The sequence below is a fragment of the Anolis carolinensis genome, chromosome 2, assembly GCF_035594765.1.
Source record: "Anolis carolinensis isolate JA03-04 chromosome 2, rAnoCar3.1.pri, whole genome shotgun sequence".
NCBI classification, from domain to species: Eukaryota; Metazoa; Chordata; class Lepidosauria; order Squamata; family Dactyloidae; genus Anolis; species Anolis carolinensis.
In genome coordinates this window covers 240,392,343-240,406,967 of record NC_085842.1, presented here as the reverse complement: position 1 = coordinate 240,406,967, position 14,625 = coordinate 240,392,343, and the positions used below count along the sequence as shown (strand labels likewise).

Here is a 14,625-nt window from a genome sequence, read left to right as displayed (position 1 = left end):
ACAAGCCAAATGTTTCAAAGTCCAATTATCACAGCAACAAAAAGTGAGATGAAATCTTCTGAACAGGGCAGAGACAGCAACATAAACACCACAGAAGTGTTAAACCTTCCCTATGCGATCCAGAGCTAGACAATATATACTTTTGGCTGGAGTTTTACTTTAAAAATATACCTGTTCCAATTTACAAATTCAACTTAAAAACACACTTTCAGAACCTATCTCGTTCGTAACTTGTTTACAACTGCCAGTACATGGTAGATTTTCTGATATATGGCTTTTTTTTTTTTTTTGCTGATTTACATCCTTGAAGAATTGTAAGATTTATACCACATTACATTAATTATTTTTACAGCTTGTGTATGTTTTTCTCTATTGACCAGAACAATGGGCCACTTACCTGTATATACTCAAGTATAAGCCAACCCAAATATAAGCAAAGGCACCTAATTTTACCACAAAAAACTGAGAAAACATTGACTCCAGTATAAGCCGAGGGTGGTAAATTTCAGAAATAAAAATAGATACCAATAAAATTACATTAATTGAGGCATCAGTAGGTTAAATGTTTTTGAATATTTACATAAAGCTCACATTTAAGATAAGACTGTCCAACTCTGATCAAATCATTATTCTCATCTTCTTCAATGTAAATGTGCTTATGTATCCTTTTAATAATAATAGAGCAAAATAATACATATAATAATAAATGGAGTAAAATAATAAATGCAATAATAATAATAACAAGATCAGAGTGAAATAATAAATGCAATAATAATAATAATAATAATAATAATAATAATAATAATAGAGTAAAATAAATGTAATAGTAGCAACAATAATAGAAATGTGCCATATATTCTCGAGTATAAGCTGACCCAAATATAAGCCAACCAGGACCCTCACCCGAGTATAAGCCGAGGGGGGCTTTTTCAGTCTTAAAAAAGGGGCTGAAAAACTAGGCTTATACTTGAGTATATACAGTACTTGCTAAACTGATTTCTTGACATTTATGAAAATTAAGTAGGGAAGGAAGTCTGAAACAATATCTAAAATAAGGGTGTACACGCAGTCCCTGAGTGACAAACATCTGACTTCCATCTGACTCCTTGGTACAAATGGAGTCTGAAAACAGAAAGTGAGAGGAAATTTACTCCTAAGAAGGGGAATGTACTTCTGAAACACTTATTATGGGAAAAAGGTGTCTCCGTCATCGTCGTCTCACTCGTTCAGTCGTTTTCGACTCTTCGTGACCTCATGGATCAGTCCACACCAGAGCTCCCTGTCAGTGTCTCCACTGAAGCTTTATCACCAATTCTTGTTTTTCATGACAACTCAAAAATTTCAGAATCCAACTGTCACAGAGGGACAGAAAGTGAGGCGAAATCTTCAGAACAGGGACATAAACAGCAAAACAAATGTTACAGGGGTGGATACCCTTCCCTGTGCTATCCAAAGAAAAAAGATAGCTGGAGTTACACTTATAACATGTACCTGTTCCAAGTTTCATACAAATTCAACTTAAGAACAAACCTACAGAAACTGCGGTCTGAATTATTTTTATGGAACTTTAAGAGCCATTGATGTCTCTTCGTAAGATGTCAGAAAGTTATTCTCTTAATATTCCATATTAAAATTGAATCTCATGAAAACAAAAGTGATGGCAAGTGCTGCTTGCATAAAGTAGAGGCAGGCTTCTGGCATGGGAATGAAACCTTTTGAGCTGCCCTCCAGGGCATATCATTCAAGATTTGGAAGAGCAAACCTTTTGTCATTTGACAGCTAGTGTACTCAGGAATTAACTTGTGAAGTTCCACAAAGGTTAATCATTTTGACAGACACAGTTAAGAATTGCAGGAAATGCCAATATTTTCCTTACAAGCAAACAACAGATAATGTAAATAGATATTATATAATTGTTAATTACTATTCAATGGGATTATTGGCTGACCCATATACTTAACAGCTCATCTTTAGTTAGAACACTTTTTATTTGGATAAAGGATGTAGATTTATCTTGCCCTCCTTTTGAATAGGATAATGACATGTAGGTGAAGAAAATTGTCTATTATGACAGACACTTTTTTTTCATGGGGAGGAAGAACCACTGCAATAAATGTGTTGAATTTAGTGTCTGTTTTGATTGTGATTGGGGTTGTATGAGAAAGAAAACTTTCTCCACCATGTATAGCATAAAATGTAGTGTGCTGCTTTATGAGCAAACATCTACTTTGTTTTTAAAGGTCTCAGCTTTAAACATTTTATGTATATGTTAACTTTCTTCCAGTATGAGACCCACGGTGTCTTACAAAAGATTTAAACAAAATAAGCTAAAACTCTAACATATAAAAAAGTAAAAATACAATTAAACAAGTTGTCATATTAGAATGTTACATTTTAAAAAGTGTAATATCATTTAAAACATAACAAAAAAGTCAATAGGTATACTAGTGTTTGTACATCTATTTAAGGTTAATATATGGATTTAAAGCACAACTTTGTGCATGTAAACTGAAAAGTAAATCACATGTTTCCCCTGTTTTCTTACTGTTTTTGTATTCTGACAAAACCGAGTCCCACAACGGCTATCCCGTGACACACACCCACTTCTGATGGCTGCTCATGGGAATCCATCTTGCCAGTGTGCAAAATGCCATGGGATGCCCCAAAGACTGGCCTTACTGGGATAAGATGGGCCCTCACTTCAAGACGCTGTCCCCTGATTTCTTCCGCTCCCCCCCCCTTCCCTTCCACCTGTGGGATAATGTTCTTACTCAGTTTAGTGGAGCTTCTTCTTAGGTAAGTGCCACCTAGTTGTAGATGCATGAGAGTCTGGCATGGATTCTTGCCTTTTTATGTAGTTAAGTAAAGGTAAAGGTTTCCCCTGATGTTAAGTCCAGTCATGTCTGGCTCTGGGGGTTGGTGCTCATCTCTAATTCTAAGCTGAAGAGCTGCCGTTGTCCTTAGACACCTCCAAGGTCATGTGGCCGGCATGACTGCATGGAGCGCCATTATGTAGTTATCCTTTTTTATATTTTGAAAATTATTGGAAGCATAATTCACACTATTTAAAAAAATATATAGGTATCCAGGAAAAGCTAGTTACATGTACACAGATATATATGTATGTCAGGGCTAAAACACACCCAGAGGCTACATGCAATTCAGAGCCACTCCTACTTTAAAAAAATGAAAGTTCTACCACCTCTACATTGTTCTGCTTTAACCATGTTTTTATAAGCTCTTTACAGATGTTCGCATTCTTTTAAAAATACTAATGTATAATAAATTACAAATAATTGCCAACTTATAGAAGACAGAGCACCCCTCCAAAAGCATACCAACATGTTTACACATACAGTGACATGGAAAATTATAAAACTTTACAATAAATGTGGTTAGGAGAGGGCATAGTAATTGCATTAGTATATCATTAAGTTTAAAATGAGAAAACTGGTGAAAAAGAACTTGAAGTGGAGAAAAAAATTGGAGCTACAGTAAAAATAGTGTTCTCTATAATTAAATCCCTATGTACTACAGCTAGAGAAAATGTTTATAAATTTCTTCATAAAAAGTATTCTATTTATCCAAAATTATCCAGAATAACTTATCCACTATCACATAATTCAATTCAGATATGAATTATCTTTGATTTGGTTACTTCCCATTGATTTCATGACCAACTTCAATTAATATTAATAGAAATATCCTAGATGCATTTATTCAACAGGATAATTTTAATACTTAGGAGTTTTGAAAGTACTTCTCTCTCAAGTCAGTATATTTTTTAAAACCCACAGCAAAACCTACTGTTATCATCGTTTTTTCAGTGGGTTTTGCAGACTACTGTCTTATTAATGAACTAAGCCATACTTGTGTAACTGACCATGAGGAAATAAAGTGTATCTCTGAAGTCATCCACTGCAAGCTTTTATCACAGTAAAGTATTCTACTGTGTCAACATTTTTATTGATGTACTTAGCACTCAGCAGGTATTTAACATTTGAAACTAAAAGCAGTTCAAATAATATCAAGAGAAAAAAGACTGACATTTTCACTAGTGATATTTTGGTACTCATTAAACTTTGCCTACACACTGACACTTGTCATCTAGCCTGTCAGTGGCTATAAGTACTGTACTGTTAAATTCTAAGAAAAAGAAAGGTAGCTTAATAATTCAGTGATGCATTTCAAACCCAAGCTGAAATGAGCAACTAGTGAACATTTGTATGCATGAGTGTTTGTGATGAATGATTGGCTATAAAAACATTTTATTTAAAACATTTTCCTTAGGTACTCAAGAAAGTTTCAATTGTTAAAAATAATAAAAATAAGTTAGTGCAACATTAAAACCAAGAACAAGAACAAGGGTTTTTGAAAAGCTAAGTAGGCCCTAACATACGATACAACAACAAACTCAGCCAAGAGTACAAAGTCCAACAAATTCCTCACTTGCCTTGCAGATAATTTTATGGTCCAGAAGGTAGAAGAGGCAACAAGGGGATCAGCAACTCTTGATCTAATCTTAACAAATGTGGAAGACCTGATCAATACAGTTGAAGTGGTTGGATCCTTAGGGGCAAGTGACCATGTGCTCCTGCAGTTTGCAATACAAAGGAATGCTGAAACTAAGACAAGTCAAACACGCATTCTGGACTTTAAGAGAGCTGACTTCCAAAAAATGAAGGAATTACTGAGCGGCATTCCATGGACGCCGATATTAAAAAACAAGGGAGTTAAGGATGGATGGGAGTTTTTCAAAAGTGAAATACTCAAGGCGCAAATGCAAACAGTGCCAACAAAGAAGAAAAATAAGACAAGTGCAAAGAAGCCAGAATGGATGTCCAAAGAACTTCTAACTGAGCTAAAGCTCAAAAGTGACATGCACAAGAAGTGGAAAAGGGGAGAAATCACCAAAGAAGAATTCAAACGTATAGCCAACTCCTGTAGGGAAAAGGTTCGCAAGGCTAAAGCGCAAAATGAGCTCAGGCTTGCCAGGGACATAAAAAACAACAAAAAAGGTTTTTTTGCTTATGTTGGTAGAAAAAGGAAGAAAAAGGAGGCGATAGGGCCACTGCAAGGAGTAGATGGGGTGATGGTGACAGGGGATAGGGAAAAGGCAGAACTGCTTAATGCCTTCTTTGCCTCGGTCTTCTCACAAAAAGAAAGCCATCTTCAACCTCAGCAACATGGAATGGACGAAGGATTGGGGGAAATCCAACCCCAAATAGGGAAACAAGTTGTCCAGGAACACCTGGCCACTCTAAACGAATTCAAGTCCCCAGGGCCAGATCAGCTACATCCAAGAGTATTGAAGGAACTAGCGGAAGTTATTTCAGAACCACTGGCAATCATCTTCGAGAGTTCTTGGAGAACAGGAGAAGTCCCAGCAGATTGGAGGAGGGCGAATGTGGTCCCTATCTTCAAGAAGGGAAAAAAGAACGACCCAAACAATTACCGTCCGGTCAGCCTCACATCAATACCAGGCAAGATTCTGGAAAAGATCATTAAGGAAGTGGTCTGCAAACACTTAGAAACAAATGCGGTCATTGCTAATAGTCAACACGGATTTACCAAAAACAAGTCATGCCAGACTAATCTGATCTCTTTTTTCGATAGAGTTACGAGTTGGGTCGATACAGGGAATGCCGTGGATGTAGCATATCTAGATTTCAGTAAGGCCTTCGACAAAGTCCCCCACGACCTTCTGGCAAACAAACTAGTAAAATGTGGGCTAGACAAAACTACGGTTAGGTGGATCTGTAATTGGCTAAGCGAACGAACCCAAAGGGTGCTCACCAATGCGTCGTCTTCATCATGGAAAGAAGTGACAAGTGGAGTGCCGCAGGGCTCCGTCCTGGGCCCGGTTCTGTTCAACATCTTTATTAACGACTTAGACGAAGGGTTAGAAGGCACGATCATCAAGTTTGCAGATGACACCAAACTCGGAGGGATAGCTAACACTCCAGAAGACAGGAGCAGAATTCAAAACGATCTTGACAGACTAGAGAGATGGGCCGAAACTAACAAAATGAAGTTCAACAGGGACAAATGCAAGATACTTCACTTCGGCAGAAAAAATGGAAATCAAAGATACAGAATGGGGGACGCCTGGCTTGACAGCAGTGTGTGCGAAAAAGATCTTGGAGTCCTCGTGGACAACAAGTTAAACATGAGCCTACAATGTGATGCGGCAGCTAAAAAAGCCAACGGGATTTTGGCCTGCATCAATAGGGGAATAACGTCTAGATCCAGGGAAGTCATGCTCCCCCTCTATTCTGCCTTGGTCAGACCACACCTGGAATACTGTGTCCAGTTTTGGGCACCGCAGATGAAGGGAGATGCTGACAAGCTGGAAAGCGTCCAGAGGAGGGCAACTAAAATGATTAAGGGTCTAGAGAACAAGCCCTATGAGGAGAGGCTTAAAGAGCTGGGCATGTTTAGCCTGCAGAAGAGAAGGCTGAGAGGAGACATGATAGCCATGTACAAATATGTGAGGGAAAGTCATAGGGAGGAGGGAGCAAGCTTATTTTCTGCTGCCCTGCAGACTAGGACACGGAACAATGGCTTCAAACTACAGGAAAGGAGATTCCACCTGAACATCAGGAAGAACTTCCTCACTGTGAGGGCTGTTCGGCAGTGGAACTCTCTCCCCCGGGCCGTGGTGGAGACTCCTTCTTTGGAGGCTTTTAAGCAGAGGCTGGATGGCCATCTGTCGGGGGTGCTTTGAATGCGATTTCCTGCTTCTTAGCGGGGGGTTGGACTAGATGGCCCTTGAGGTCTCTTCCAACTCTACTATTCTATGATTCTATGATTCTATAGGCATTTCCAAGTTTGCCTAGTTCTCTGAAATAGATTATTTCAGTCTGTTCCTTCATTCCATTAATGAGATTCATCCTAGTAGATTTCAGTGATGCATGTTATGACATGTTTGCTGTGTGTGTTAAAAGTTCAATTTCATTTCATCTTGTTATTTCCCATACTCTGTGCATTAGTGTAGAGACATCTAAGATCACAGGCCATTCCCTCTAGCTTCTCCCTTAAGTCCCCCTTCCCACTATTGGGTTCTTATACTATTCACTTATTCACTTAGACTATCCTGCTTTCAAGAATTCTGTTTCCCCTTATCACACCAATAACTCAGTTTAAAGCCCTCCTGATAAGATTTGTGAGATTCTTAGCAAAAAATTATGTCAACTACTGTGAGCAACCCATCACTTGCCAGAAGTACAACTCCATGAAACTGCAGACTATGGTCCAAGAAGCCAAATTATGCCCAGCAGCACCATCTGTGGAATCAGTTCATGTCCGTGATTATTCTTTTCCTTCCTGGGACTTATCCTTCAACTGGAAGGATAAATGAATTGGCAATAGGTGCTTCAGACTCCTACCCAGAGCCTCATAATCCCTTAAGATATCCTGAAGACTATGACTTACAGTGTCATTGGTTCCCCCCGTGGGCCAAGAAGAATAATGAACTTAGTGAAATAGCCAGAATGGTATCTTTGTGTAAAAATAGTTTTTATATTTATTCCATACTTTAATCAGGGATGATCTAATAAAATGGTTATCAAAATTTTTCTCCACTTTTGGTTTTTCGTACCCCATATGAGTATTTTCACATCACTTTTCAAAACCCAAAGATGTGATACATTTAGAGCTAGATCCCAAATCATATCCTAGTGATCTGTTGAAATTTGGTGATTATAATGAAGCAATTAACATATTTTGAAGCCTCTCCTGTTGACATCTGTGGTGCTTGTAAGTGTTTCACTTACTGGATTATACCTATCAAATAATATGTGAATGGTAATATTACATGCCTATTACTACAGAGATTTTACTTTAAAATAATATTTTGGCAACATGTGCTCATATTGTTTGAAAAGGAAGATACTACTAACTTTAGAAAATCTATTTTAACTTATTTACGTTTTAACCAGCTTTGACTGGTATAACTGCTATTCCTTTCCCTTGAAGACTGACCTGCCCATACTCATTCCTGCCTTGGTGCACAAGCTGGTCTACACAGATCCCAGGCCAACTAAGGTTCAAGGGACAGGTGTGTCTTGTTCTGGATAGGGCATTCACTACAATAGGCTTACTGTTCATTGAGGATGGTCAGTAGCTAAGAAAGAACTGCATATAAATGTGTTGTAGTTGCTGGTAATACTGAAAGACTTCAGAGTGAATCACAAATGAGTGATTTGGTGGTGTCGGACATGACGGTTGTCTGAGATCAAAAACTTCACTCAGATTGGCTATTGTGATGACTCATGGGCCATGTAGTCCTGTTCCATGTACTATTGTGGCAGATGAAGAGGAAAACTTGGGTTTCCCACCGTTTCTGCCAGATTTGGAGCCCTTGCACCTGCAAGATGTTTGCCCACAAGAAGTCAGCCAAACAAGCCTTGAGCAGAAATCTCCCCCATTTTCTCGCCGGGATTATTATAATCAAGATAGGGGCGCTCGAGAGGCGACTCGCCGGAGCGCCAGGATAGCTGCCAGACAATTAGCTGATTAAGTCTGTTTCCCTTGGGAAACTTTAAGGAGTCATGCATCTGGACACAGTATAGGTTTCGTTTCTTGTTCCCCAGAGAAAGTGTTCCTTGGCGGGAAAACAAGATCCTATATAGGTGTTTGCCAGCAAAGAAATCCTTGTGGAGTCAATTCGTCGGCTTGAGGAGTGAGATCGTGTGTAGACTTCGTACTCCAGTTCCCAGATCCCGGATCAAGTTTCCAGCCCAGCCTTGTACCATGGACTTCTATGGACTCAGTTTTTGATTCATGTTTGCCTTGTTTCAAGTTTGATCTTGCCAAGTTTCAAGTCTTGCCTTGCCTTGCGTTTTAAACCACGGACCTTGCTTCTCTGATTCAAGCCTTGTTTTCCAGTTTCCTTCGGATTTACCTTAAGCCTCAAAGACTATGGACAGTTCCCCACACTATTGCTTGCCAAATAGTGTGTGTTTCGGTGAAGTGGATTATAACTTTGGACTTTAATATCATATATTGGACATTGTTTTCCTGGACTATATTTGACCTTTCCTGAAAGGTCTACTTCTGAACTATATTCTACACTTGTTTTTATTGACTTTATATATTTCCCTAATAAAGATATTAGATAGATTCTGGTCTCTGCGCATGGTTATTGGTGTTCTGCAGCCTGGGTCCTGACAGCTATGCAGATTTGGGAATAGCACATTCCCACAGTTATAATTCCTGTAGCTGTCTATTTATTGGGATCTCACTTAGTTGGACCAGCTTGTGAATGATCTCTGTCTTGGGAAAGATTCAATCTCATTGTTGCCTTATGAGAACACCCAATTACAGATGAGTTCACTTCTACCTAAGCAGTGTGGTGATCAGCTCTTTCTCTTTAGGGGATTTTTTCTCATGGTCTGATCAGGACCAGAGCTTTATGGTTTTGTACCAACAAAAGTGTTGCTAAAGATTCAGGAGAAGGCCACCTGTAGGATTCTTGTTGCTCTTTGTTGACTATTACAAACATTATTATTATTATGGTAATTATTATTATTTAGATCCCACTTTTTCTGTCTACAAAGCAGCTTACAGTAAATACATGTCAATACTATGTAATATCCAAAAACATACAAACATTAAAATAGAATTAAACATCAATGATATTAATTAAAAATTAACAGTTGAAATCCTTAAAATTGATTAAAAGTGTATTTAAAGCAAAAGCCACAGCACCTCTTGACTTGGTCCTAAAAAACTTCTTTAAAAGCCTGAATGAAAAGGTTTTAGCCTTTCGCTAGAAAAATAGCAGGGAGGGGGCAGGGAGGGGCAACAAACATTGTTCATCATACTTTTTCATCTGTTCCTGGAGGAATGCATTCGGTTACCTCAGATTTTGTTTTGGCAGGTTCAGTCTCATGGCAGGGTGGAACATCCCAACATTGATTGTCTTCAATTTATGGTCTGGAGAATCACAGCATCCTGAATTATTATATCTTCATGATTCTTCTAGCATTTAGAAAACCTTCTATACATTGGTGCTGTGACTATAAACAGTTTCATTTTTCAATACAGTAGAGTCTCACTAATACAAGCCTCGCTTATCCAAGCCTCTGGATTATCCAAGCCATTTTTGTAGTCAATGCTTTCAATATATCATGTTATTTTAGTGCTAAATTCATAAAAACAGTAATTACAACATAACATTACTGCATATTAAACTACTTTTTTCTGTCAAATTTGTTGTATAACATGATGTTTTGGTGCTTAATTTGTAAAATCATAACCTAATTTGATGTTTAATAGGCTTTTCCTTAATTCCTCCTTATTATCCAAGATATTCGCTTATCCAAGCTTCTGCCGGCCGTTTAGCTTGGATAAGTGAGACTCTACTGTACTTCCAAATGATGAAAGGACTTTCAGTTCTACCTCTTAAAGATCTGCCTCTATGTGATGATTAAAAATTTTATCAAAGGCATCTTGCAGCTCTGTCCACTAGTTAAGATAACATTGCTGTCATGTTTCTTCTCTTTGGTTTTTTTTTTTTTGTGGGTAAACAGTTTATTAATGAAACGTTACATAACAAAACAGCAAATTATCGCAAATATAGTCAGATAACAATCATTTTGAAATGTACATGCATATCTACATTAGTCAACCAGCCTGCCAATTCTAACACAGTACATATTATTATCTGTTACTCAAAACATATAGAACTGCTCTTTCCACATGTCATCCACCACTCTCAATCCAGGTTTCTATTCATTTTTATTTTTTTTTTAGAAATTAAATATAAGAGTTTACCCTAATATTCAAACAAAACAAAAAACATACAACGTATTACACACAACAAACCCTGCACGCACCCAAAACCCCTATCCCACAGAAAATAAAACCCCTTCTCCACACCCGTGCACCCTTCACCATGACTTCCAACCCTGAAGCACTATGAAGCCTTTAAGCCAATTTATATATCCTTGTTAATAGTAACCCTAAATTCCTAATGGAACTCCTCTATGTTACTGACTCCTTATTCAGATATGCTATGGCCAGCTTCCATGTTTCTAAAAAGTCCTCATTACTTTTGTTCTTTCTATTGTTGGTAAGTTTGGCCATTAGCATATATTCCCGCATTCTTTCTCTCCAATCCTTTTTAGTTAAACCTTTTTCCCCTTTCCAGTCTTTGGCTATGGTCAATCTTGCTGCCGCAAAGCTATATTGGTATATTTCTTGGTCCTTTTGGTTATTGTTTTCTCTATGTAGACCTAATAGACACAATCCTGGGCTTTTTTTAATCTTATTATGTAGCATTTTATTAGTCTCTTTAATTACCTTGTCCCAAAATGCCTGTATGGTCATACACGTCCACCACATGTGGATGAATGTCCCTTTCTGTTTCCTACACCTCCAGCAAATACCTTGTTGTGATTTATCTATTTTTGCCAATGTTGCTGGGGTGATATAGCATCTATAAAACATTTTATATTGATTCTCCCTAATTGATCCAGATATTGTGAATTTGAATTCTTTGTTCCATAGGTACTCCCAGTTATCCAATTCTATTGGCCTACCTAGGTCCTTGGCCCAGGATATCATTACTGTCTTGACTGTATTATCCTCCATATTATAACTTAATATGTATTTGTATAATCTGGATATTAACCCTTTATTTCCCTTTTCCCATATTCTTTCCAGTTCTGATTTTTTAGTTGCGAAACCAACCCTCATATCTTTTTTATATCTTTCATGCAATTGGTGATATCGAAACCAATCATTAATCTCCAATTCTTCCCGCCCTTTTAATTTCCATTCTTCATTTTCTCTAATAAGGTATTCTTTATATGTTCTTGTTTCTACACTTAAGGCTGGTCTTATAACTGCTTCTAATGGCCTCAACCAAAGGGGTGTTTTCGGTTCCATACCTTTTCTATATTTTTTCCAAATGTCTAATAGTCCCCCTCTAATTATATGTTTATTAAAGTCTTTATTTAATTTGTCTCCATCGTACCATACATATGCATGCCAGCCGAATCTTAATTCATATCCTTCCAAATTTAATAGGGTCTTATTTTCTAATTTTATCCATTCCTTCATCCAGGACAGAGCTGCAGCCTCGTAATAGGTCCTTAGATCGGGTAAGCTTAGCCCCCCTCTTCCTTTATCATCAATTAAATTCCGGTATGCTATCCTCGCTCTTTTTCCAGCCCAAATAAAATCTGTAATCTTTCTTTTCAATTTCTCAAAAAAGTTTATTCCTTTGATAATGGGTATATTTTGAAACAGGAATAGCATTTTGGGGAGTACCATCATCTTTATTACTGCAATTCTGCCCATCCATGTTAGTGGGATTGTTTGCCATCTAGTAAGATCTTTTTTAATGTCTTCCCATACTTTGACGTAATTATCCTGGAATAAATTGATATTTTTGTTTGTGACCCATATACCTAAATATTTTACTTTTGGGATCACCTCGCAGTCTGCTGCGGCCTCCAGTTTCTTACAGCTTTTAGCATCTATATTTTTTACTAAAAACTTAGATTTTTCCTTGTTTATAATAAATCCTGATATGTCACCATGTCTTTGAATAATGTCCAATACTTTTTTAATACTTTGTAGTGGGTTAGTTAGAATACAGACTATATCGTCTGCATAAGCCCTAATTTTTAGTTCTTGGTCACTAATCTTTAAACCCGTAATTTCCTTCTCTTCTCTTATTCTGACATTTAAGATTTCCAGACCCATAATAAATAATAGTGGGGACAGCGGGCAACCTTGTCTGGTCCCTTTTTGTATGTCGATGTAATCTGATAGTTGACCATTGATGTTTAACCTTGCTCTTTGATTAGTGTATATAGCCCCTACTGCCCTTTTGAATTGGTGGCCAACTTCAAATTTTTCTAACACTTTTTCCAAATAATCCCATCTAACATGGTCAAAGGCTTTTTCTGCATCAATAAAGAACAATGCCAAATCTCTATTTGGGTCTTTTTCTGCTACTTCCAGGGTGTTCAATATCAGTCTGATGTTTTGATTTACTTGTCTTCCTGGGAGAAACCCCACCTGGTCTTTATGAATGATCTGTGCTAGAGCTTGCTTAATTCTATTTGCCAATATAGTGGCAAATATTTTGTAATCGCAGTTCAGCAATGATATTGGTCTATAATTTTTAATTAAGTCTAAATCTTTATCCTGTTTAGGGACTAAAACAATTATGGATTCCTTCCAAGATTCTGGAAGTTCCCCCTTTTTCAAGACCACATTCATCACTGACACCAACTGTGGTACTAGCTCTTCCTTAAACGTTTTATAGTATAGGGTCGAAAGTCCATCTGCCCCAGGGGACTTATTTACTTTAGCCATATTTATTGTCCTGATTACTTCCTCTGGTGTAATTTGTTTGTCTAAGTCAGCTTTCATTGCTTCTGAAATTTGTTCTAAGTTTGTCTCCTCCACATACTGGGAGATTGTCTTAATCTCCCCCTGAGTTTTTTTGTATAAGTTGGCATAATATTCTTCGAATAGTTTTTGTATCTGTTGTGAATCGGTGACAGTTTCTCCTTTATTTTTTATCCTCATTATCAATGTTTTTTTCTTTGCATCTTTTATTTGCCAAGCTAATAATTTCCCTGGTTTGTTTGCATTTTCAAAAAAGTTGTATCTATTATACATAACTTTCCTTTCTATTTCACTAGCAATTAGCTGTTCGTATTGTTGGTGCAATTTTTTTAGTTCACCTTGTAGTCTTGTCTTTGTACCTTTTTCTTTTTCTATTTCTAATTCCTTTGTCCTGATTTTTGATAACAACTCCAGTTGGGCCTTATTTTTTCCTTTGTACCAGATTGAGTTTTGTTGTATCAATAACCCTCTAATTACTGCTTTACCAGCGTCCCAGACTATTCCCTCCTTCATTTCTTCTTTAGCATTGTCCTTAAAGTAATTATTAATCCCCATTCTAATTTTTTCCCTATGTGACTTAATTTTCAAAATATAATCATTCATTCTCCAGGCTCTGTTTCTTTTATATCCCACTCTTAATTTCATTAATATCGGATTATGGTCGGCTAATACTCTTGGTAATAATTCAATCTTCTCTGTTTTACCCACTAGTTCCTTAGTGCCAAATATCAGATCAATTCTTGAGGATGTGCCATGTCTATGTGAATAGTATGAATACTCTTTCCTTGTTGGATTGTGGACTCTCCAGATATCATAAAGTTCCCAATACTGAATTTCCCTTAGGAAGGATCCTGGGAGTCGGCCTTCCTTCCTGTCCTTTTTAACTTTACTATCTCTGTCCTCTTTGGGCACCATGACTCCATTAAAATCCCCCATCCATAACATTTCCTTTTCCCCATATTCTGCTAATATACGTGTCAATTTTTTATAGAACAGTTTTTGTTTGTTGTTTGGTGCGTAGACTCCAACTAATAGTACCGGGGCTTTTTGTATATATACTTTAATTATTAATATTCTGCCATCCTCATCACAGAATATTTTCTCTGGTGCCAGATCTTTTTTTATATAAAAGAGTACTCCATTGGTCTTTTTACTGTTACATGCTGTGAATAAATGGCCCAGCCTTTCTCTTTTTAACAGGTGACTATCCTTGTATATCAGATGTGTCTCAACCAAACACACTATGTCTGATTT

The 14,625-nt window shown here is 37.3% G+C and overlaps 1 protein-coding gene across 7 annotated transcripts in view; it reads left to right on the top strand.

Moving 5' to 3' along the window:
• The window catches only part of kdm4c (lysine demethylase 4C), a 398,176-nt gene that overhangs the window by 41,611 nt on the left and 341,940 nt on the right, over nucleotides 1-14,625 (top strand). The window contains exon 1 of one of the 7 annotated variants that reach the window (XM_062971938.1): nucleotides 785-2,796. The exons of the other annotated variants lie outside the window; for them this stretch is intronic. Within the exon in view, the coding sequence (XP_062828008.1) occupies nucleotides 2,648-2,796 (149 nt within the window). The 5' untranslated portion in view covers nucleotides 785-2,647. Of the gene's footprint in view, nucleotides 1-784; nucleotides 2,797-14,625 lie in introns of those variants that run through there. 7 annotated transcript variants of the gene reach the window in all.